This window comes from Podarcis bocagei (assembly GCF_964188305.1).
Source record: "Podarcis bocagei genome assembly, chromosome: 7".
In the NCBI taxonomy this organism is placed as follows: domain Eukaryota; kingdom Metazoa; phylum Chordata; class Lepidosauria; order Squamata; family Lacertidae; genus Podarcis; species Podarcis bocagei.
Genome location: NC_138132.1, coordinates 66,839,499 through 66,863,772, shown reverse-complemented (window position 1 = coordinate 66,863,772; position 24,274 = coordinate 66,839,499). Strand labels below are relative to the sequence as shown.

The 24,274-nt window shown below is 49.0% G+C and overlaps 2 protein-coding genes across 2 annotated transcripts in view; both read right to left on the bottom strand.

Moving 5' to 3' along the window:
- Positions 1-796: 796 nt before the first annotated feature.
- Positions 797-24,274, bottom strand: part of ESPN (espin) — a 111,840-nt gene continuing 88,362 nt past the window's right edge. Inside the window, exons 10-14 of the mRNA XM_081201486.1 lie at positions 20,298-20,443; positions 18,502-18,780; positions 4,088-4,167; positions 2,924-2,935; positions 797-1,791 (exon numbers count right to left, since the gene is read on the bottom strand). Of these exons, the coding sequence (XP_081057612.1) occupies positions 1,644-1,791; positions 2,924-2,935; positions 4,088-4,167; positions 18,502-18,780; positions 20,298-20,443 (665 nt within the window). The 3' untranslated portion in view covers positions 797-1,643. The remainder of the gene's footprint in view (positions 1,792-2,923; positions 2,936-4,087; positions 4,168-18,501; positions 18,781-20,297; positions 20,444-24,274) is intronic.
- LOC308591487 (espin-like protein) lies at positions 14,196-17,502 on the bottom strand (the record flags this gene model as incomplete). Its single annotated transcript, XM_081202250.1, has 2 exons — positions 14,196-15,980; positions 17,458-17,502. The coding sequence occupies 2 exons, from the start codon at positions 17,500-17,502 to the stop codon at positions 14,196-14,198; spliced, it is 1,830 nt and encodes a 609-aa protein (XP_081058376.1).

Below are 24,274 nucleotides of genomic sequence, written 5' to 3'. Positions count from 1 at the left end.
CCAACCTTCAGAGGCCTCGAAGGTGGACAGGACCCAAAGCCATATGGAAAAGAAGAGTTTGAAGAAAATCTACAGAGCGCTGCTGGAGCAGCTGTGCTTTTAATGAAAATATGGCAGCTAAAGGAACTTCTTGCTTCAACTCATCCAAATTACTGAGATGTACATTTCAAACTGTAACCCTTTTATTTAGAAATGCCCTTTTCCCTTTGCAAAATAAAATGTGCACCAGCAGAACCTTTTGTCTACAAGGTTCTATTATGAAAAGGGCAGGGTGCTTGAGGAACGCTGCTCTCCATGATGCTTTAAGCTACCCCAGTCAGTCTGCAGCAGACAGATAATCTTGGCAGAGAAAGGGTGACGTCAGACATAAAAAGAGGGCTGTGGCCCATCTATCCTGGAGAAGGGGGCCTGAGCGCTGTTTTGCAAAAAAAGCAACACCCTCTCCTTTGCCAATAAAATAAGTACTCATAAAGACAATGGGAATGCCTTCCAAGTAAACATGCACAGGATACACAGAGCTTTAAAACATTCTTCATCTGGTTTCTGCATCAAGGAACACCAGATTCTGCAACCTGTTTAAACTGTGCAAATGCAGCAAGCTTGCAGAATCTCTCGATCCATTTTTTCAGTGGTTATTCCTTTACTTCTGCAAGTTAAGAGCGAGAGGTCAAAGAGCTTGACGGGATGATGAAGAACCTTGTTCAGTCTTGCCCACTTTCGGAATAGAAGTTAAGGGACTAAGAGGGTCATCTAGTCCAACCCTCTTGGGTTAGCCAAGACAGCAGCAAAGGACGAATCTGGAGAAATTATTTTATTGCACAGATGGACATTTGGACATTAAGCAGTTGATATCATACCAGCCAAGTGGGGGTGGAGGGTGTTGTAAGTTGCTAAGGTTGCCATGTGGCTAGATTTCATATTCAACTTAGCCTTAGGGTGGAGACAGACATAACACTCCGGACAGCCAGTTTTCCCACTCCCCCAAGGTGTGACATCAGCTTCAACTTGACTTACACACAAGTGAATTTATGCACACCCTTCCCCACCTTTCAGTACGTCACCCACTTCCCTGCTTCAAATGCTTCTTAACAAGGCATTGTGAACATTAATTCAATTCAGAAATACTAACAAGTTGCAAAACTTTTCTCAGGGTTGGTGAAATCCCAGGTGCTAGCCAGTCAGTGCTCATCCCTGGTGCTTCCCGACACACTGAAAACTGGTACATGGGCGTTCTGGTTTTTTCTTTCTTTCTTTCTTTTCATTCCAGGACAGAAAACAGTACATTATATTTTAGGGTACAGTTTCACATCCCTTCCAGCAAAACTAAAGAATGTTATGCCTGTCCTCACATTGAGGGGGTGGGGGTGGGGCTGGTCTGAAAACGGGCACAAAATGAATAAGAAGAATCGGGGGAACGAGCAATTGGAGAGAGATGGCATAGGTAAAGGAGGTGTGTGTGTGGTTTTGCTGAGAGGAGAGAGAAGCCCAGAAACAGGAAGTGGGGCAGGGGTGGGCAGGAACATCCCTCCTCCTCCTCCTTCTCCTCCTCTCAAACAGCTCACAGGGTCTGAGATCTACAGGATGGAAGCATCTCCAAGCACAGTGGAACCAGGCAGGTGGGCAGATTGAAGGACGCCCGGGTCCTAGTGCTTCGCTATGTCTCCTTTTTTGAGGATGATCTGCCTTTGCCAAGGCGCCAATTTGGATTCATCATACCCAAGAGTCCTTAGCTTTTCTGACTGCTCTTTCTCCTTCTCTTCCTCCTCTCGCCGCAGCTTTTCTTCCTCTTTTCTGTTGGGAAGGAAAAGGGAGGGGAGGCTCAGCTGGTTACCAAAGGCTTGGGAGGCACCAAAGCTAAAATACCTGTTCATTCAGCATGTAGGTGAACTGCGGAACTCCCTCCCACAGGAAGCAGTGACAGCCACCAACCTGGATGGCTTTAAAAGGGGAGTGGGCAAGCTCATGGAAGAAGGCGACCAATGGCTGCTAGCCATGATGGCTATCCTCTGGTTCCATGAACAGAGGGCAGTAATGCTTCTGAATTGCCAGTTTCTGGATATCAAGAGACCCCAAAGTTAATGAATACAGAACAAGTGAGTAACTATGGCTTATTATCCTAATAATGGGTGTTCAATTGTTATTTTAGATAAAGTCGACATACCAGACTGTGGGAAGACCATTCTTGACACTGAGCAATAATAAGAACTGGAGAGCCCCTTTTTGGACTTTTTGTGTGGAAAGAAGAATGAATGAAACTGGGGGTGTCTGGGGATGAAGTTTGGGGAAACATCGCCTAGCAGAACGAGGAACAGCTGGCTATTATCTTGGAATACATCTGGATACTTTGAATAACCTTAATATACATAATTGAAAGACGAAGAACCACAAGTCCTCCTTGTCACCTCTCTCTCTCTCTCTTTATTTTTTGTGATCTTTTTCTTCCTGCCCTCCCCCCATTTTTTTCCTCTTTTATCTCCCATGCTTTTGCTTTTGTTTTATTTTCTGATGTCCTCTTCTCCGGGTTAATGAGGGTATTCACAGGGATGGTTGGTAGGTGAAAGGCCCTGTGTGAGAGGCAGGGAAGGGAAGATATCCCAGGGAGGGAGGCTGGGGGGGGGGAGAAAGGGAAGCTCCCAAGTGGGAGCTGGGAGGGTCTGCCCCCCTATTTGTGTGAGACAAGGGTTAAGGTCTACCTTTGGGAGAGGGTATTTTATTTTATTTTATTGCCCCCTTTCTCTTTTCTTTCTTCTACTTGTTGTTGTTGCTTATTTAGATTAGTTCAATTAGTTCATTTTTTTATTATATTGTATGTTGAATAGTTTTGATAATTTTTAAAAAGAAAAAGAAAATAAATCTGAGCCCTCTTTTTCACCAATCCTTAAGCCGCCACCCTTCCGAACCGGTCACGAAAGTAATGACTCACCGCTTTTGCTCTCTGCAGAAGAAAAGGAAGAAGAAAACGTACCCGTTAGATCCCAAATTTATAAGAGTAATACTATAAGCATCTACTCAAAAACAAGCATGGATGAATCTCTTCATTTTTGGCTTGTTCCACTTTTAAGAGAAACCACAGCAGTGTTGTCGTTAATATGCCAGAGGCATGTACAGAATTCACCCCCTTCCAATGGCTGAGAACCTGCCTGCTGCCATCTATTGTCCCACGTCTCCAACTTTTCTCTTTTTCCACCCACAGTATGGATAATAAATAAAAACAAATAGGGCCAGTGAGAAGCTGCAGGAAGGATTGGCCTTGCCTGGCTTGCTACCTTCCCCTCCTGTTGTCTTTCCCCACCTACCGTCTCCAAAATGTGGCTAAACCGCCCCATGCTGAAAATACGGCATGATATAATTTAGCACCAATTCCATAAAGGGAACGCGGGTGGCACTGTGGGTTAAACCACAGAGCCGAGGACTTGCTGATCAGAAGGTCGGTGGTTTGAATCCCCGCGACAGGGTGAGCTCCCGTTGCTCGGTCCCTGCTCCTGCCAACCTAGCAGCTCGAAAGCACATCAAAGTGGAAGTAGATAAATAGGTACCGCTCCGGCGGGAAGGTAAATGGAGTTTCCGTGCACTGCTCTGGTTCGCCAGAAGCAGCTTAGTCATGCTGGCCACATGACCCGGAAGCTATACGCCAGGTCCCTCGGCCACTAAAGCGAGATGAGTGCCACAACCCCAGAGTCGGTCACGACTGGACCTTTACCTTAACAACAGCCCATATAGGATATGATCTTTGACTCCCATTTTGCAAGTCCAGCCAGGTTGCAGCCTCTATTGGTACTCCTGAGCTGTTAGCTCAGTGCTGCGGTTAGAGTGGTGAACTACTAGGAGCTGGGAGAGACCAGGGTTCGAATCCCCACTCAGCCACGAAGCTCACTTGGGTGACTTGAGGGTGGGGTGCAGTCCCTGCCTCTCAGGCTAGCCTACCTCACAGGGTTGTTGTGGGGATTAAATGGGGAAGGGGAGAACCTTGTGTGCCACCTTGAGCCCCTTGGAGGAAAAGGCGGCATACATTTGCAATCAATAAAGGATGCCCTTTGCCGACAGCATCCCTTGAGCTGCATTTCCTCCCCCCGGAGCCTGCGCTCACCTTTCCTCCTCCATCTTCTTGCGCAGGATATCCCTCCGCCAGGCGGGCATGGTGGCCAGTCGAGCCTCTTCCTCTCGCTCCTGCAAGGCAAAAGAAGCAGCTGAGGGTTTTCCTTCTGCTCAAGCCTGCGAGAAGGGCTGGAAGAAAGGGAAACGGAGGCCAGAGAGAGAGAGAGAGCAGAGAAGGCAGGTGCATCCGTTCCACAGCTCCAAGTCTGGCCGGAAGAGCTTTGTGGCCCCAGAAAGGAGGAAGGGGACATGGAAGCTGAATTTGTCCTGGAGCACTTACAGGGGAAAGCAGGAATTGGTGGGGGCAGCAGGACATAAGGACTGCCTTTATGGCAATGGGAAAAAAGGTGAACCCCTTTCCAACCATTCTCCAATGGATATCTGTTCTGGGTGCTGATATCTGGCACCCAACAGGGAGATAGACTTACTTAACTACAGCATGCAGACCCTCTCCCCTTGAATATCTGCTACAGAAACCATGGAATGGGCTTGTGGGTCGGGGTAGAAAAAGCACTGAAGATCCATTTGTTTTGATCAACTTTTATGTTGATTAGGAAGCTCTCTTGAGGCTGCAGAACAAATCTGGCTGTTAACCTCTCTACTAGGTAGCAAAGAAGAAAGGTGAAAGCATAACACATACAAAGACCCCCGCACTCAGAAAACCATCTCAAGCTGGGAAAGGGAATTTTATGCCTTGCTGCTGCTTTGGAGATGCCATTGGACGTCCCTTCACTTTGGTGCAATTAAGTAGAGACGCCTTAGGACAGAACTCTGCCAAGTTCCACCAGATATCTGGAATGTGTTAGCTGTGCCTTGGACTTCTCTGCCCCAATGCCAACACTTCCCGCATTCTGGCACATTTGTGGCTAAACTCAGGGCCACCAGAACTGGAAAGGAATCTCAGAAAGGAGGTAGGTGGGGGAAAGTTCAAGAAGGATCTAGACAGGGGTTTTTGCCCATCTCTCCACACAGCAAAACCTCCTTGCTGCTGGAACTTTGTGCACGGACCTTATTTGCAAAGGGGTTTGCACACTGAAATAATTTCTCTGGGATAAGATGGTCAGAGCAACTTCCCCCTTTTTTGGGGGGGGGGCGCTGCTGTAGGCATGGCAGCCTTTCCAGGAAGATTTCACAGTGGGGAATCGGCCAGCCAGGTAACCCTGCCTTTGCATGCTTTCCCACAGTGAGAGAACCACCAGAAAGCATTAGACGTCCCTGTAGAAAAAACATCAGTTTTTGCTCCAACAAATGGAAGGAATCAGGCTGAATTTGCTGTTAAGGATGTGAGCTGATCTATGGTCAGCACACTGCCTGAAACATCGACTGCTTATCCACACCTCCACCTCCCAGTCTTGTAAACCCTCTGTTGTTTTTGTTTTAAAAAATATTTGGAGGCTTTGCACTCCATTTGACTGGGGCAGGTGCAGGTGACTATGGAATTCTATGCTCTCTTAAAAAGTGACAGATTTGGTTCCATTCTGTGGGTATGGCTAGTCCAGGCTTCCTCAACCTTGGCCCTCTAGATGTTTTGAGACTACAATTCCCATCATCCCTGACCACTGGTCGTGCTAGCTAGGGATCATGGGATTTGTAGGCCAAAAAAACAGCTGGAGGGCTGAGTTTGAGGAAGCCTGGGCTAGTCAATGAAAGAAATATTCCCTCTAGATGGTACCCAAGGGAACCCTTGGTCCTTCTTCTTTTAGAAAGCTTTTAAAAAATAAAATAAAATCCTTTGTCTACAAGGCAGGCACCCCTCTAAAACTTGGACAAAATTTGCATCTGCACATATAAATCAGCATAGGCAAATGTTATGCAAATTTGTGTCACAGGTCAGGATAGGCAAATTTTGGTTTCTCTTAGTTTCTCATTTTTTCTAATCTGAAGTTCAGTCAGTTTGTGATTCACCCGCCCCCGTTTAAGCCTCATGAAAACTCATGAACATTTTAGTGCGAATTCCTCCTAATATACAATTTGTTTGTGTACAACTTGGCCTAATATACACATTTTGGAGAAGTAATTCATCCCAATACCATGCATTTTTAAAAGTTCTTTTCTCTATCTAGCTATGCATTGTTATATAACCTACCCTAGCATGTGCAATTTTTCACACATTACTTGGCTGGAGAAACGCATTGCAAAATTCAGAGAAGTGAGAATTTCAAAGAATGTCTGTGTTTCAGAAAGGGCGAATTAGGCTTTTACATACAAATCCCCACCCCTACTCTTAGTTCTGGGCCTGGGCCCCAAGTCCTTTACGGACTGAGACTCGTTCCAAATGCCCTTTCCCCCTTAAAAATCCCACCTAGTTTCTCAGCCTTTTTGGGCAATATTCTGTGCTGGTGTAGTGTTGTTCAGCCCTCAATAGCCAGTGGAAGGTGAGTGCGGATTGTCAGGAGGTCTAGGGTGAATTGGGATATGTGTGTGTAAGTGGGAGGGAGTGATGTAGCTTTCTAGAGAGCAGGAATCACACCCAAGCTTTTTCCCTCCCGACACTACAAGTTGTCATTTCTTAGCTGCCTTAAAACAACATGATTCTCTGAGAACAGCAGATCCTCTACAGTAGTACAGGGTGTTTGGTTTTTTGGCATGGGTGGATGTGAAGAAAGAGTAAGAGACCAGTTAAGATGAGATCGGAGAACAATTTTGACAGTGGGGTCAGGGATTGTGGTAATAGGACCACAGCAAAAGAGCAGAAGATGGAGATGGATCAGGAATCCCACCAGGGCAAGCCGCTTAGGTGGAAGAGCCCAGCGAGCACGAGGGGGTTTAGCGCTCAGCCCCCACACAGAGGTGGGACCTAAATTCCTGGGAGATTTACTGCTGAGAGGATAAAGGGGCTTATACGTGTGTAGGAACTGGAGGTCGTGCGAGGCTATGGCTGGATTCAGGTACAGAGCCAAGATTGGCTGGTAAAGTTGCAAGTCCAGAGGGCAGCCGAGGCCAGTGTTGCTTGGAGGGACTGGGACGGGGGAGAGAGGCTACTCTTACAGAGCATTTCCAGGGAAGCGACAGAGGACATGCTTGGCACACTGAAGAGTCCAGCTTCCCTGGGAAAGGCTCCTGTCTGGAACCCTGGATGGAAGAAGAGCTCTGCTGGATCCGGCCCATCCTAGTCCAGCATCCTTTTCTCACATGGGTAACTGTTCTGAAACGCAGGCCCAAAGGAAGGCTTGTGGTTGGGTGCAGGGCTACCAAAGAAGGAGTCCAAAACCATCACAGACCCTCCAACATTTCTCTGATGAAATTAGGGACACCCTAATTAGGGTGGCCCTGTGGGTTAAACCACAGAGCCTTGGGCTTGCTGATCAGAATGTCGGTGGTTCGAATCCCCGCAACGGGGTGAGCTCCCATTGCTCAGTCCCTGCTCCTGCCAACCTAGCAGTTCAAAAGCACACAGTGCAAGTAGATAAATAGGTACCGCTCCGGTGGGAAGGTAAATGGCATTTCCGTGCGCTGCTCTGGTTCGCCAGAAGTGGCTTAGTCATGGTGGCCACATGACCCGGAAGCTGTACGCCGGCTCCCTCGGCCGATAGAGCGAGATGAGCGCTGCAACCCCAGAGTTGGCCATGACTGGACCTAATGGTATACCCCAGCCACTCTGGGAGGCTTCCAACATGTATAAAAACATTGTAAAATATTAAACATTTTTTTTTAAAGTTCCCTATACAGGGCTGCCTTCAGATGTCTTCTAAAGGTAGCATAGTTACTTATCTCACTGGCTGGGGGTGGGGTGGGGTGTCGCATAACCCCATACCCTCCAGCATTTCTCTGATGAAAATAAGGGCATCCTAAGGAAAAGCGGGACATTCTGGGATCAAATCAGAAACCAGGACAGCTTTGTAAATCTGGGGCTGTCCCTGGAAAATAGGGACACTTGGAGGGTCTGCCAGCAAGGTCTCCCAGGCTTTACAGACCTGGGACAGACAACCCATCTCCTTGCTGTGGGGTCCATCCTATGTCTCTTAATGCCGGGAGACCCGGCAAGCTGATTTGCTGTAAGTCTATGCCTTCCTTTAACAAAGCACTAGAACTGATCACTATGGTGTTTTGGTCATCCTTCTTTAGTATCCCTGCACCCAACCACAAGCCTGTCCTTTGGGCCTGCAGTTCAGAACACCAACCAAATTCTCCCAATTCGGTGCCTGCTCCAGAAGTTGTTCTCTACTTCCCCTCATCCCAGACCGCAGCAGGGACTGATTGGAATTCAGAAATATCTGTAGGGCCACCGGTCAGGAGAAGGCTGCCTGCAGAGGCCCTTTCAGCCAGAATAGGCAATACTGAGCTTGACAAATCAACTTAGTAGAAGGCAGTGTTCTATGTTCCTATCCAGGAGGGAATTCTTTCCAGGCAATCCACTCTGGGCTGGAGAACAGCAGATCAGTAGGAGTAGAAACCAGCAGGAGCTAGTGGACTCAACAGCCTTGGAGGAATGGGCAAACAGGTCAATTTCAGTTTCTCTCTAACTCCCCCCCCCCCAAAAAAAAACTTAAGTTCTTCACATTTCTACATCAGTTTGGGATTTGTTTTATTTTCAATGTCCTCATCAGCATTTGAGCGCAGGTTTCTCTTCATACATGTCTGCAAAGCAATTTTCTCTCATAAAATGCATTTTTGTGTGTAGCTTTCACTAATCTATTAATTTTTGTGCACACAACTCCCCCCTCTCCCAGCATATGCATCTTTGTTTTGTTCGCATGACTGGGAAAACTGCACTGTGACTTTGTGCATATCCGGAAAAATGGGCACATCCTTTCAGTAGGTGCGTCATTTCAGGAAGGGCCAATGAGGCGGATGCGAACTTCTCCCTCATCTCTATGTGGCCTTGGGATCAAATCCAGCCAGTGCTTCTTTCTGCATATTCGAGTGAGGCAAATTCACACTTTCTTAGCAATTATGGGTTTTTCTGCATGCAAAGTCATCTCTTCCCTCTGCAGTAGTATCTGCACTGCAGATTCAAGAAGAGAGGTTTAGGCAAAACAAAACTCTCTGCCTGCTGAAAGCTAAGCATTCAGGGTTCTAGCCTTTGAATTGCTAGTTTTCTACATGCAGGGATTCCCCTGCAAAACACAGAGAAATAACTTATGTCTCAGGAGAGGCTTGTGTTACTAACTAGTTGCATTTCACAGCAGACAACCGGGGACAGGCAGAAGGTGGTTCAGTTAGGAACAAACTTAGACTAAGGCCAAAGAGATCCGGGATCAAATATATATGTCTGCTTTTCCCTTAGTGGAAGGCATGAAGAAACTATAGAAAGGGTGTGGGGACTCCACCATCACCATTACATGGCACTGGTAAAATAGAAATTTAGGTGATCTGGATCTCGTCTCTGTTGCATACCATCCAAGTACCGTATTTTTCGCTCTATAAGACGCACCAGACCACAAGACGCACCTAGTTTTTGGAGGAGGAAAACAAGAAAAAAAATACTCTGAATCCCAGAAGCCAGAACACCAAGAGGGATCACAGTGCAGCGAAAGCAGTGATCCCACTTGCTGTTCTGGCTTCTGGGATAGCTGCGCAGCCTGCATTCGCTCCATAAGACGCACACACATTTCCCCTTACTTTTTAGGAGGGAAAAAGTGAGTCTTATAGAGCAAAAAATACGGTAATTGCCTTATACTTTCTGCTCTCCTTTCACCACTGTACTGCATGGGTAAGGTCTCTCATCCATTCACATTTTGAAACTATTAGAATTCCATTAGTACCACTGGCACCTTGGTTCTCAAGTGCCTTGGTACTCAAACAACTTGGAACCCAAACACTGCAAACCCAGAAGTAAGTGTTCTGGTTTGCAGACTTTTTTTGGAAGCCAAATGTGCTCTGTTACGCTTCTGATTTGAGTGCCACACTTCCATTTTGAGTGTTACGCTGAAGTCTGTCTGTTTTTGCTATTTATATTGCATTTTTGTTTTTGCGGCTCTTTTTAGTTTGTTTTTGTGACTGTGTGGAACCCAGTTCAGCAACTGATTGATTGGTCATGTGACTGCAGTACATCGTTTATTGCTTTCGTTTTACGGACCAATGGTCTCGTTAGATAGTAAAATTCATGTTAAACTGCTGTTTTAGGGATTCGTTTTAAAAGTCTGGAATGTAATAAAAGTCTGGAAAGTAATTTTGCATTACTTTCTATGGGAAAGTGCACCTTGGTTTTGGAACGCTTTGGTTTTGGAACATACTTCCGGAACGGATTAAGTTTGAGAACCAAGGTACCATTGTACTTAAACAGTCTTCCTCCAGAGAGGTCCTAGGACCTGGGAGAGAACAGAGTTCAAAACCCTGCTCAGCCATGATGAAGGGTGACCCTGGGCCAGTCCCTGCCTCTCAGCCTAACCTACCTCACAGGGCTGTTGTGAGGATTTAAATGAGGAAGGGGATAACCATCTATGCCATCTTGAGCTCCTTGGAGACAAAGCTGGGATATGAATGCAATAAATAAACGTCAATAAAATAAACCTGCCTGCCCCCCTAAATGCTTTGCACTGCAGTTTCAGTCAGCACAGCTGTGCTAAAAACATCTGGAGAGCTCTAGGCTGCAGAAGGCTGAACTAAATGGATCTTTGGACCAATCCAGGAGAGTTGCTGTCATTGTTGTTATTGGCATTCTGCACTTTTAACTCGGTTTTTTAAAATGTGGAGACACTGATGATGCTTACTATGAATTAATTTCAATTTCTTGTGAGGCCTGGTCTCATATAGAGAGGCAGGGAATATTTAGATATTTTAAACAAACACATACAAAGATCCAGCACATGGCCTGAGCATGTCTTCCTCCAACAAGAATAAATATCAATTCCTTCCATGCAAGAGAGAACTTTATTTCTTAACTTCAGCATCAGAGAAAACAACACTGACCCCCCCCCCACGAACAACAGGCACACTAATCCTAAAATCTCTCCACACATGCCCCCCACTCAACCCTCAACCCCCCCTGTTTCCCCCCTATTGCACTAGCTGGAGCTAACAGAGACAAGCAAAGGGGGAGGTGGAATGGAACGTTTGCAGATCAACACACTGAACTAATCAGAAGATCCCACTTCTGCCACAAGTCAAAATCACACAGCTCAAAGATCACGCAAGCAGAATGAGAGGTTGATGCATCTGTTTGTGTTTCGATTGCCCAAACTTCCCCAAGTGATGATTTGGTTATTTGCGATGTGCTCTGAGACATAAATAAATTCCTGCGGGGAAAATGAGGATACCATCGCAAACTCAATGATTGGGGTGTGTGTGTTTTGCAGTCGGAAATTCTAGGACCCTGTTTCCAGGCGATTTCAAGGGCTGAGAGCGATCTGCTGCTACTGTGCTACAAACCACAGACAGCCAAATAGATGCGATGTTATTTGTGCACATGGCTGTGGGTATTTTTATTTTTTATTTTTAAAAAAGAATGGAAATAGCTGCAGGAAGGTCCAATTTGGATTGGGATCGTGGTTGGAGGCAAAGGGTTAAAGGCCCCCTCCAGATCCGTATCACATACCTCCCCCAATAAATGCTACTTACTTCAAAACAAACAATCACACTATTGCTAACTGAATAATGAAAACATTGCGAACGGTACAGACTGCAATGTTTGAAGCGTGTCGAATAAAACATGCTACTCGAGAGTTGCTTTTCCTTCTTCTCGTGGAGTGAGAGCAAGAGCCAGGCTCAGTCTAGGGCCCCATCTGCACCATGCATTTAAAGCGGTCTCACACCACTTTAAGCAGTCTTGGCTTCCGCCAAAGAATCCCGAGAATTGTAACTTGCAAAGGGTGCTGAGAGTCGTGAGGAGACTCCAGCAGAGCGGCTTAACAATCAAACTCTGGGAGCTCTGGGGGAACAGGGGTCTCCTAACATCTCTCAGCACCCTCAGCAAACTACGGTTCCCAAGAGACTCTGGGGGAAGCCATGGCTGTTGAAAGTGCTACTGCTTCAAATGTACAGTGCAGATGGAGAATAGGTTGCTTAGGGCAGGTAGTAGATTTGAGTTCTAAAGGTAGGTCTCTAAGTGATTTGCAGGAGATCAGCAAGGACTCTGACTCCCAGATGTTCGATAATAGTAAATTTATACTAAATTAGGCTGCTGAGATGAAGAACGCTTTTTGGAGGGAGATGTAGAGAATCAGGGGTGTTGTGTGACTGGAAGACTGTGTGTTCCAGTACTGAAATCCGTGCTCAAGGATATCCTGTTCCTTAATTCTAAGAGTATATTTGCACCTGGCGCTGCCTGATGGCTCTCAGGGCTTGAGTAAAACTCAGAATAGATCACCAAAGCCTAAAATCTGCCCCCCCTTGGCTTACTGCAACTACTCAGCGTTACAATTTCCCAAAGGAGCGGGCTACCAAACCTCTTACACTCAAAATAATGAAAGATAACCATGCCCTAGTGAAGGCCTCAGCCTGAGACCCTGGAAAGCAACTGATGGTTGACATTAGGGCCGGCCCTGTCATTGGGCAAAGCACCAGGTCAGCTGCCTCGGTCGGCAGATGCTGAAGGGCAGTAGTTCCTCCTCCCCACTGGCCATTCCTCCTGAGCCCTCGCATTGCGAATAGATTAAGCTGCACATATAATCGTTCATGTGCCCCCTCCACGAGAGGCCTGGAGGGTGGCAACACGAGAACGGGCCTTTTCTGCAGTGGCTCCCTGTTTGTAGAATGCTTTCCCTAGGGAGGTTTGCCCGGTACCATCATTGCGTATCTTTAGGTGCCAGGCAAAAAACGTTTTTTTCCTATAACTAGGCCTTTGGCTGATTAACACTCTAGAATCATAGAACTGTAGAGTTGGAAGGGACCCCGAGGGTCATCTAGTCCAACCCCCTGAAATGCAGGAATCTTGTCTGATGTGGGGCTCAAACTTACAACCCTGAAATTAAGAGTCTCATGCTCTACCACCTTTTTTTGCAAGGGTGTGTGTGTGTGTTATTGATTTGTGTTTGCTTTATTGTGTACTTTGCGTTCTCATTTTTATTTCTATGTTGTGAACTGCCCTGTGATCTTTGGATGATATGCGGCATACAAATTTAATTCATAATAATATACTCATTCATAAATGCAGCAAAGGGGGAAACAAATCATGAATAAATGCATAGATACTCTGTGCCTTAGACTATTCAGCTCTGATCTTCCCTCATATCTTTGGTCATAGGGGAAGAGCAGGAAGGGGACACGTAGTGTAGACATGATGTCTGCTCTTCCTACTGATCTGAAAGAAAAGGAGCCTTTGAAGCCAATTCTGCACAGATTCAGGGGCACTGTGTACTGACAGTGACCATATGTGTGACCCCACTGTTGCTGGTCTGTCTTGGGTCTCAACATGTTGACGTACCAGGTGGACCAAAGGTCTGGTGCATCAAAGGATTGTAGGGGCAGCTCAGCTAGACCAGGCGAATGGTCCACATGGGACATACTTTTGTTTGCCACGATGGCCAATCAGGTGTCTCTGGGAAGCTGAGATGATGATGACAACCTTCCCCAGATACTCACAGAGCTCTAGGAATGTGACTAGAAGCACCATGGCTCAGTGGCAGGGCACCTTCTGGTTGGGAAACAGACCCCTGTCTGAAACTGGAGATACTGCCAGTCAGTGTCGACAACACTGAGTTAGTTGGACAAAAGACCTGATTTAGTGTTTAGCCATTGTGATCAGCAGGGGTTGGCAGACCTACCACCCTCTCTCTGTAAAAATTGGTCTGGTCGTTTCCCCAAGATTGGCCACCACCAACCTCGTGGTAGCGAATCCCTTGTATAAATTACGTGATGGGTCAAGGAGACATTCTTTACGCCTGCCCTGAATAATGCAAATCAATGGGTTCTCAACGAATTGGAGACGTTCTCCCAATAGAAGTAAGGCGAAGTGCACCTCTGGCCCCTCGCCTCTGTTCTCCAAGACACAGCAAGGCCTTCGCTGAGGGCCCCCATGTCCTCAGCCCCCTCCTCACTCCCACCACCAGCTTGAATAAAGTTGTTGCCTTTGAGAGCAGCCCCAAGATCATTTTCCACAAAGGTGGGTTGGGCCGCAGTGGCGCTGGTAGTCTGCACTGTGTGCCTCTGAGTTTGCATGGAAAAAACCGGGGCCGAATCTCTCTGCGCATGCCCTCTCTCCACCCTTCCAGGAAGCACCCTCAGATATCAAACATCTCAGCCTCCTTCTCCTTCCAGAAGGAGAAGCTGCGGTCTATATAGCGGCAAATGTCTTCGTTGCTAAACTCCCCGAGCTCCGAAACGAGCTGGACCGAGTTCTTCCTGCTCTTGGGGTCGAGGGACGCTGGGGTCAGTTCATCTGTGGCCATGCTGGGCTCTTGGACACTGCTGACCAATGTTTGGGACGACGCCTGATGGGAGAGAATGGAGGGTGAGCGGGGCGATGACACTGCCGACCGCTCTGCGGAAGCCGCCTGGTCGGGCTGCAGGTTGTCACCGAAGAACTCCTGCTTGAGGTCCTCGAAGCCATCCAGCCAGTCCCTCTTGCCGGCCTCTACCTCCTCCATCACCACCTTGTGGAAGTGGCGGATGAGCTCCCAGCTGTGGCTGCCCAGCCGGTCGAACATCTCGTAGCAGAGGAGGTGGCGGAACTTGCGCTCTGCGCGGCTCATGCTCATCTCCAACAGCTGGAAGTAGCCCAGCATGAAGAGGTCCAAGGTGAGGCTGTCGTAGGCCACAGGCGTGCCGCTGATGTGGGGCAGGAAGTGCTCGGGCCAGTAGAGCATGTTGGTGCGGCTCAGGCGGCGGATCTGCCTGGTGGGCACCTGGCTGATGATGCTCCTCCAGTGGGCAATCAGCTTCCCGACCACTTGCCGCTGCTTCATGAAATACAGCAGCCGGTCATCCTCGCTGGGCTTCCTCCCCAAGGGCATCAGCCGAGCTCCGTCCGAGTTGGCGTTTGCAGCATCAGAGGTGGCCACCTTCCTCTTGGGTGTGGCCTGCCTGACCGACTCCGTGAAGGTCCACTTCTTCCAGTGCTCCAGGAAGAGGTAGACGATCCTCTCCTTCCGCATGTCGATGTAATCCTGGACACAGCTCAACTCTGTCTGGACCGGGAGGCTACGGGTCATGTGGTCAGGGCTGAACAGTGCCTCCCCGAAGGGGTCTCCCGCCATGCATGGGACGTCAGCCTGCTTTGGGAAAAGGACCCCCGCTTCGCTGTAAAGCAGAGGTGCATGAGAGAGAGGGATGGGCGGCTCCAGGCCCATGGTGGAGATCTCTTCTTCCCCAAGCCCACCAAATGGCTCAATGCCGGTGATGTAGTCTTCTTCCAAGATGGGCTCCCGGCCAAGAGTGAACTGAGCTGTCCCCACCGGCAAGGACCGCTTCCTCTTGTATACCCGGCTGGGCATGGCATTGGGCACCTGTGCCTGCATGTGCAGTTCATAATTGGCCTTGAGGTTCTTCACCGACACCCCCCACTGCATGATCTCCTTCTCCACCTCCTCCCGGGTGCAGCTGAAGGACTGCGACCGAGTGATGTTGGAGGGGCCTTCTTTGAGAGGTGGTGCAGCTCCCACAGCAGCAATGCTGCCCGCCTGCTCCGGCCCTTGTGGGGTGACCATGTCCGCCAGGGTAATGGCCTTCCCGCCCAGGGTGGCCAGGAGGAGTGCCATGCTCTTCAGGAGGGTGGAGATCTTGCTGCACCAGGCCGGGAGGTCCTCGGCCTGGCCTTGCATGCGCTTGGGGTTGACGGTGAAGTGCTCCTTCGCCAAGGCGGCTGAGACGGGCAGCAGCTGCTGCAGCTCCTGCTCCAGCTGCTCCAGCTGGGTCTCCACCTTCTGCACCTTGTGCATCACCTGGAGGTTCTCGATCTGCCTCTCCAGGTAGAGGATGTCCTCCTCGGTCATGAGCTCCCCGAAGGGCCCCAGGATAGCCTTGTGGGCATGGGAGTAGCGCCAGCCTTCCTGGTGGCTGGAGGGAAGCTACGGCAGGGCAGAAAAGAACAGAGGGCAAAGGGGCTCCCTCAGGACCGTCCTCTACATTTGCCCGGGTTTCGCACACGCCACAAGGCCTTACATGTCCCTTCGTGGTGTAATGGTGGCGCAACACGTTGGCGCTCCCAGGGAGTTGCGCAGGCCGGGGTGGGGCGGGTGGGGTGAAGCGGGGCAGGGGAAAACTGGAAAGTGGTTGGAGGGGGGAGGAGATAGAGACACTTACAGTTTCCAGCTCACGTGGCGGGCAGCGAGAGAACCACAAGGAACACAAGGGTGTGATCGACTCAACGGCAGAGGCCGCAGGTATGATGCTCACACATTACACCACCGAGTGATCATGTAAGGCATTTAACGCTGCAGTATCGTGCTTTGTAGCGAACGGGGTGTGTGTTGTCTGTTAGGGGGTCCTTTTTCAGGAAAAGCAGGTTGGTTGGTTGGTTTTACTTAGACGGACCAAATTGAAGACACGGCAGCAAAGAGTGGAGCTTGGTGGGCCACCATCAGATGCTGGGAACCCCAGCCTTGAGCCGAGGACCCTTGGCACCTACTGCAGGTTAAATGCACTTCAGAGTCAGCCACACCAAGGCAAAGGATGCAGGACCATGCCAACCACATGCCAGCCGCATGCCCCTCACCTCTCCGCCTCCCCCCAGCCGGAGCGCACAGAAAAGTCTCAGGTGGCCAAACGAGGTGGGAAAGAAGAACCCCGAGCCCTGGAGGCTCAATGAACTTGATTTGCAAAAGGGGCCATGGAACCAGGCTGCTCATGTTGGAGACTGAAGGTCAAGGAAGGAAGGAAGATAGATCATAGACTCACAGAATTGAGGAGCTGGAAAGGGCCCCAAGGGTCCTCTAGTCCAACTCCCTGCAATGTAGCTAAGGAGGAGTGGAGAGATAGATAGGATTGATAGGTAGATAGATACAGGTGTCCATAGGAACAATCTGCTAGTAGGGTTGATATAACTGTAGCTCATCATACAACACGACAGTCCAAACCCTGGTTATGGAGGGGTGCAGCAACTGGTGCACCCACAGCTCATACTGGCCTGGCAGGGAAGGGCAGGGAAATTGAATCAGTGCAGTAATTGTCCCTAGGCCCCTGCAGGTAGCACACAAACCTGCCCAGCTGGCAGAACAATGCCGTTGTCGCTCTGCAGCGGAGGGGGATGTCTGCTTATCACAAGTCCCCCCCGCCGTAGCTGGTGCAACAGAATGGATTGCAGTCTGCATTGCTTGCCTTTGACAGAGTGTCCAAGCCAGATGGATAGAGGTCCAGTGGGCCAAATCTGGCCACTGAAGCAAGTTATTCCGGTGAATGTAGTGATCATAATCAGAGTCCTTTCTGGTGGTGTAGCAGTTAGTGCGTTGGACTAGGACCTGGGAGAGACCAGGGTTCAAATCCCTACTCAGCCACAAAGGTCGCTGGGTGACCATGGGCCAGTCGCTGTCTCTCAGCCTAACCTACCTCACAGGGTTGCTGTGGGGATTTAATGAGGAAGGGGGAAACCATCTATGTCACCTTGAGCCCCTTGGAGAAAATGCTGGGATATAAATACAAAAAAGAAATCATAATAAAATAACCCCCCCCCTCCCAAACATTTTAATTTGCAGTTCCAGCCAGCATAACTGTGCTAAAAACATTTGGAGAGCATTAGGTTGTAAAAGACTAAACTAGATTGATCTTTGGACCAACCCAGTAGAATTTTTGTTATGGTTGTTACTGGCAGAAACCCAGAATTCTGCACTTTCTTTGGAGGAAAGGTGGGATAAATGGATAAATAAATAGAAATGGTAATAATAATAGTAGGAGTAGGAGTAGGAGTAGTAACAACAATTGCATTTTAATCCATTTCTAGCTTATCATTGATTTCATTTTCTGAACAGTTTAGATAGCTGTTCTTCTGTGCCATTGCCTTATTCTTCCTGTAAAGCCCTTTTGAGATTCCCCCCTCACAATCAAGTGATGCATAAACCTTGTGAAATAAAACAAATTTAGAAAACCCAAATGATTGTGAGTCGTAAACAACAATACCGTATTGGAAGGACCACAGGTGAGCCGCTCCTTGTCCTAAAGTAACATTATGGCAGCTTCCGATGTAATATTCAAAGGTTCCTGCTAGCTAGCTAGCTGAGGCAATAAAGAGCTTGGTGGATCAAAATGATCTGACCCAGGAGAAGGCAGTCCCCAGGGGTGGGTGGAGGTGGTTCCTCCCAGGAAACCCACTCTGGGCTGGAGAACAGTAGATCAGGAAGGGGAGGAGAATCCAGAAAGAGCTAGTGGACTGAGCACCTTCCTCAGCCTGGTGTCCATGCTGTTGGGACTCTCACCAATCCCCGGACAGTCTAGCCCAATGGTCAGGGGTGAGTTCAGCAGCCCTTGAAGGGGGTCTTGAGGCCATGGGGCCAAGGGTTGATGCTTTCCTCAGAGGGATCCTCACAGCAAACACAGGTGACAAGAGCAGAGCACGCAGCACCACGCCATGCTGACCAGCCCCCCCACGCTTCCTACCTTGCGCCTCTGCTCTTCCTCTTCCTGGATCTTCACCTGCAGCTTGCGGACCATCACCTGGCGCTTCCACTCCGGGATGGGTCTCCCCTGCTCATCGTGGGTGGGGATCAGGGCCTCAATGTCCACCTGGCCAGCCGCGGCTGACGAGGAGGGCGACAACGAGGAGCCATTGACCACTGGCTCCGGGGAGGCCGCCGGTCTGGGCGCGGGAGGCGCATCCGGGGTGGAGGGAGGGGTCGGTGTCCTGGTAGGGGAAGGGGAAGATGCAGGAGCCTCAACCTGGAGTTGGGTGGGGTGAAAAGGAACCGAGAGTTAGGAACAAGAGTTCGGTTTGCACTTACTTATTTCATAAAACGGATACACCACTTGTGTGTAAAACAGCGGTCTACCCAAAAAAGATAAAACAAGAACATTATCACAAAGGAAAATGGACAACAGCCCTGTTTTGAATCCCGTAAGTGACAAAGCCTGTTTGCTGTTGCTAACCACCTCCCTGAACAGCTCACTACACCAATTTCAAGTAGGGCGAGATCCGTGGGAGGTTTCCCTGTCCTTACAGCCTGTGTGAGCCAACACTTAATCAGTAGACAGATTCTTTATGACATTGTCACTCAGCGAAGTGAGAGTTTGGCAAAGGATCAATGTCAAGGTTGTAGCTGCGTCTAGTATCTTGCCAATGCTACCCGTCTGCCGGCTGTTAGACAAGGTCTTCCCATCAAGGGCTGTGATCAAGCATCGCAGGGGTAACTCCTTGGTGTGGAGGGCACAAACCAAACAGATCATCTGACGACCAAGCTTGGCCCATGGTACCACCCTCTCAGCCAGTGGTTCCGCCCCATTCCCCAGAAACCTCTTCTTGATGTTTTGACAGGATCTCCAGGCACATGGCAATCATTTTTATATCATTTCCATGCCATTTTTCACACATTTTTTCACACACAAACATACATACAAATAATCGGATGAGTCAATATTCTTCTGTAGTTATTTACCAAGCAAAACCAAATTATGTCAATTTAACCAAAATATCTTTTGAATTCCCAAGTCATGTTACAACTTCTTTGCCCATCCTCATTTTTGGAATTGGAAGTTGAAATATTCAACACGCCCCAATATACCTGTGGTTACGGAGTGCCCATGTGCCTCCAATACTTGTATAAGAAATAAAAGCATGCCATACATGGGGTGGGGGGGACACCTACAGCCATTTGAGCTCTTCTCTTTAGATATTTACTGTTTGGGGACATTTTGGCAGGCTTGAGGAATTGCCTCAAGGTGGATTTTGGAATTTGCTTTCTGCCCAGAGTGGCTGGGGAAACCCAGCCGGATGGGCAGGGTATAAATAATAAATTATTGTTATTATTATTACTGCTGGGAACAGTTTGCAAGAGTGCAGCCACGTGGGGCAGCATTCCCTGCAGCTGGAGTGAGGAATCCCCCCTGCCAAAAAAACCAGCCTTGTTTTTGCATTATTAAAAGCTTAAGGACCCCACTGATAAGCCCCCATCTGCTGCCCACCCCCACATCCTCTAAGGGCGATGCTGTTGAACTGAGCTCCAGAAGACTCCTCTCTCTCTCTCTCTCTCTCTCTCTCTCTCTCTCTCTCTCTCTCACACACACACACACACACACACACACACACAGCAGCCAATCAGCTTCCCTGCTTCTAATTACAAAGAGTTAATCCTGCTCCAAAAGCCTCTTTGGGGCCTCTGCCCTCTCCCCACTCGCACTTCTAAGAAGGATAAGGAGGAACGTGGTTGGCAAACAGGCAGGCAACCCAGTCCGTCACCTACGTTGGTGGCTGTCTGGCCAGAGCCCGAGAAGATGGTGGTGAAGCCCTTGCTCTGGGGTGTAGGCTTCAGGCTCTTCCCGGCTTTGATTTCTGCCAGCAGCTCTGCGTTGTCACCGGTCGGGGACATCATGTTGAATGACTTGGTGCCTGAAACAGAGGGTGAAGGGGAGGGCGCATCAATTTCAGCCCCTCTCACTTTCTCATTTCTTAAATTCAGTTTGTCCGGATCTGGCCCAATCACCTTCTAAATCCAGCCCACGGGCTGTCTGGGAATCAGCATGTTTTTACATGAGTAGAATGTATCCTTTTATTTAAAATGCATCTCTGGGTTATTTGTGGGGCATAGGAATTAGTTCATTATTTTTTTTCAAAATATAGTCCGGCCCCCCACAAGGTCTGAGGGACAGTGGACTGGCCCCCTGCTGAAAAAATTTGCTGACCCCTGACCTAGGGCTTACATGAAACCCAAGCCACTTCCATGTGGTGGTTGATCGTGACCTTGCTGCTGTTCATACATTTGCAGCATCTACGCCACAATGCCACCACACAATATTTCCCCAATTAATCCGGATTTACTGTTTCCGAGGAAAATCCGATCAGTAAAACAAACCAATAAACCCCAAAAAGAGTTGATCCTGATTAAACGTGGGGTAGAAAATACAGGGTGGCATTTTGATGAGGACATTGTCATGTGGATTCTTCCCCTCCAAACTTGTCTGCAATAAACTGCCCACATCTCCTCCTCTCTGACTTGCTAGTTTTCCATGCGGATGGATTTTTTAAAACAACAACAACAACAACAACAACAGGGGAGCATTCATCCTAGGAACGACAGATCCTTTTAATTTCGGTTCTCTGAGTTTCTCATTCTTCCAACTCAGCTCATATTTCCAAAGCAATTTGCATTAAAATGCAACAACACCCCACAAACAATTCTTGACATTTTACTGCGGATTTCTTCTAACAAAACCCATTTTTGTATGCAGCTTTGGCTAGCATACACATCATTGCAAGCTGTTTCCCCAGTTATGTTGCATTCTTATATGTATGTTATTTTTCCTAACACATACATTGTTGCATGCATCACCTGGCCAGATAAATGCATTGCAAAATTCAGTGGAGTGGAAATTTCAGTTTGCATTTGGGTTGAGGAAACAAGGGAGTTTGTCCTGCAAACAGAAACAAAACCTAACCTCTCCTCCACCTCTTCATGCATACAATTCCCCTGCCTGCAGTCTCTGGCAAGGTTTTGAAGATAATTGGGAGGGGGACATTTTCTCCAGAAAAAGTACATGGCCAGAAAAAAGATCCTCATCATATTCCACTCCCATATAGCTACTACTACTACTACTATTTATATAAAACTCCTCGAGATCTGTGACCTGTTGCCTCACCTAATTGCAACCTCACTCAAGAGACATTTTTCACATTATCTTTGTAAGAAAGAGGCTCAATGGTTGGAGCTGGAAGATCAAACAATTCTGCCAATCGAGAGCTCTCTGAGTAATTGCTCAAGCCCATGCCTCCCCCTCCCCCAATTAGGCTGCCTCAGAGTTAATCATGGTCCACAGGAAGTGAGTTGAGCATTTCCAGTCACTGGCAGGAGAATCGGGCGTCTTCATTTGTGTGACATCGCTCACCAGACAGACCTCTACTGCTTCCATCGGGCTTCTTAAGGAGTTCTACCAAGTCAAGTTCTGCAAATGACCCCCCCCCAAAAAAAAACCCCTTGAGTCAAGAGGACCACACCTATTCTCTGTGTATTTGAAGGAACCGCCTTGGAACACAAAAAAATATGCAATGCGGGGGCGATGATGTCCTTAAGAGCCCCGGCGAGCCTGGGACGCACATGGTAATCCCATCTCGGTGGAAGCTGGAAACATTCAAAGCAACGGCAAGCTAATCGCTACACCACGTTCAAAGCCAGTGGGGGGAAAGTAGAGTGGGCAGAGGTGTCCCATGGCATCACCGCAAAAAGCCAGCTTTGCTGTCGTTCGGGGAAGAACCAAAACATGCCGACACCTCCAACCAGTTCCATAGCATCCCAAACCGAGACGACTCACGTGGAAAAGGAAGCCCACAGACTGAAGCGTGCAGGATGCAAACAGGGTGCCTGACACTTCAAAGACGGATAGACTTGTGCAGTTGGAAAGGGTGCCAAGGGTCATCTAGTCCAACCCCCCTTCAAGTGCAGGAATCGCAGCTAAGCAATCCCTAGCAAATTGCCACCTAGCCTCTGCTTGAAAACCTCCAACCACCTTCCAAGGGAGTCCCCTCCACTGCCCAACAGCTCTCACCATCAGGGAGTTCTTCCTAACATTTAGGCAGAATATCCTCTTGATCAGGTCCTCCCAGCAGACCACGCACCCCTCCTCTGAAGCCCGCAATGGCGCCTCACCTTTTCCTGACGCGACCCATCCAGCGTTCAGGTGCAAGGAATCAGACAGGTAGAGGTTAAGAAGGGATAAAGGAGGCCAGGGGAAGGCCAGGGCTGCGTTAGCCAGGTGCCAGCCCCTCCCATCTTCCCAGGGGGACCCGGAATAGCGCTGATCTGGGCTAATGAAAATCCCATTTCGGGAGCTATTTAGTCCCGTTGGGTTGCATCGCCTCCCCACCTGGCTAGTTCTGATTCTGGAGTGCAGGACTAGATGTTTGCTCCAGCCGTCGCCTGACCTCACACACCTGGCACCAACCACAGAGGAGCAGAAAACTGAACCACTAACATTGCCCCGGGTGTTCTGACCCACTTAGGGGGCAGGGAGGCGGTTGCCAAAGCTGGTCTACTGCAAGGAGGATACTTGCCCTGTTTGGTGTGCGTCAGCATAGCACGCAGGGCGCAGCCCCAGCGCTCCTGAGCAGATGGCACGGCAAGACAAGACCCAGGCTCCTCGCGCCACCATCTGTCTTCCTGCGCCATGCGGCTCCGTCGCTCCTAATTCCCTAGCAAGGGGCCATGGTGCCACCAGAAAGGGGTGGAAGGAAAGGCTCCGGCGTCAGCCTCCCTCCTCCGGGCAAGAGGAATGAATAGACGGGGTCTCGGGAGCGCCTTTCCCCTCGGGGAGCAAAGACAAAAAGCCTGCTGGCATTAATGGCCCACTTTGAGAAAACGACATGCTATTAAGAGCCGGCTTGAGACCCCAAATCCTCCTGGATTCAGGGCTAATAAGCGCCATGTGTTGAGCGGCTGCCAAATTGGAAGCGCTAATAAGCCCCCGGGGGCCCCTGATAGATGTCCACGTGGCTCGGCTAATGCGGAGCATATGAGCACAAACAAAAGGAGCCCTGTGTGCCTCCTCCAGCAGAGGGGCGGCGGGCACAGGACAATCGGGGTTGGGGAGGGGTGAACTAGTGAGAGAGACTGCAGAGGGGACAAGGCATTCCCAGGAGAACGAGCACTGCTCTGACCCACAGCGAGCTTCTGCCCTCAGCTCTGGTGGAAACTTAGCCCCTGAGTTTTGGGGCTAAGGTCTGGGGACTCGCAGCCCATGGGCCCCCAGGTAGTGGCAGCAGGTGAGGGCAGCAGGTGAAAAGGCCCAGTATCGTGCAAATAATGGGGACCACTGCGGCTGACACTGGTTGCCACAGCACCCTTTCCTCCTTCTTATCTCATCATCATCAACCTCTATTACGGTCCAGAGACCCAACAAATCGTTACAAAGCAATACCCAATTCATACAGCCTACCTACAGGTTCAACAAGCATTTTGTTCAGAATATAGGGATCATTGGTTCTTGCAACCACCCATAAAAACTTTGCCACTGCTAATGTTCTAGCATTTGTCCGGTCTTCCAATAGGAACCTGACATAGTGAGCCTCTGATTTTCCCAGGAAAGGTACCAGCAAGGGTAATATCAGTTCAGCCCTGGCTTGCTCATATTTTGCACAGTGCAACAAAATATGTTTTATGGAATCGATGTTTTGAGCACACGAGCAAAGTCTGTCCTGGTAGGGAACTCCTCTTCACCTGCCATCCAACAC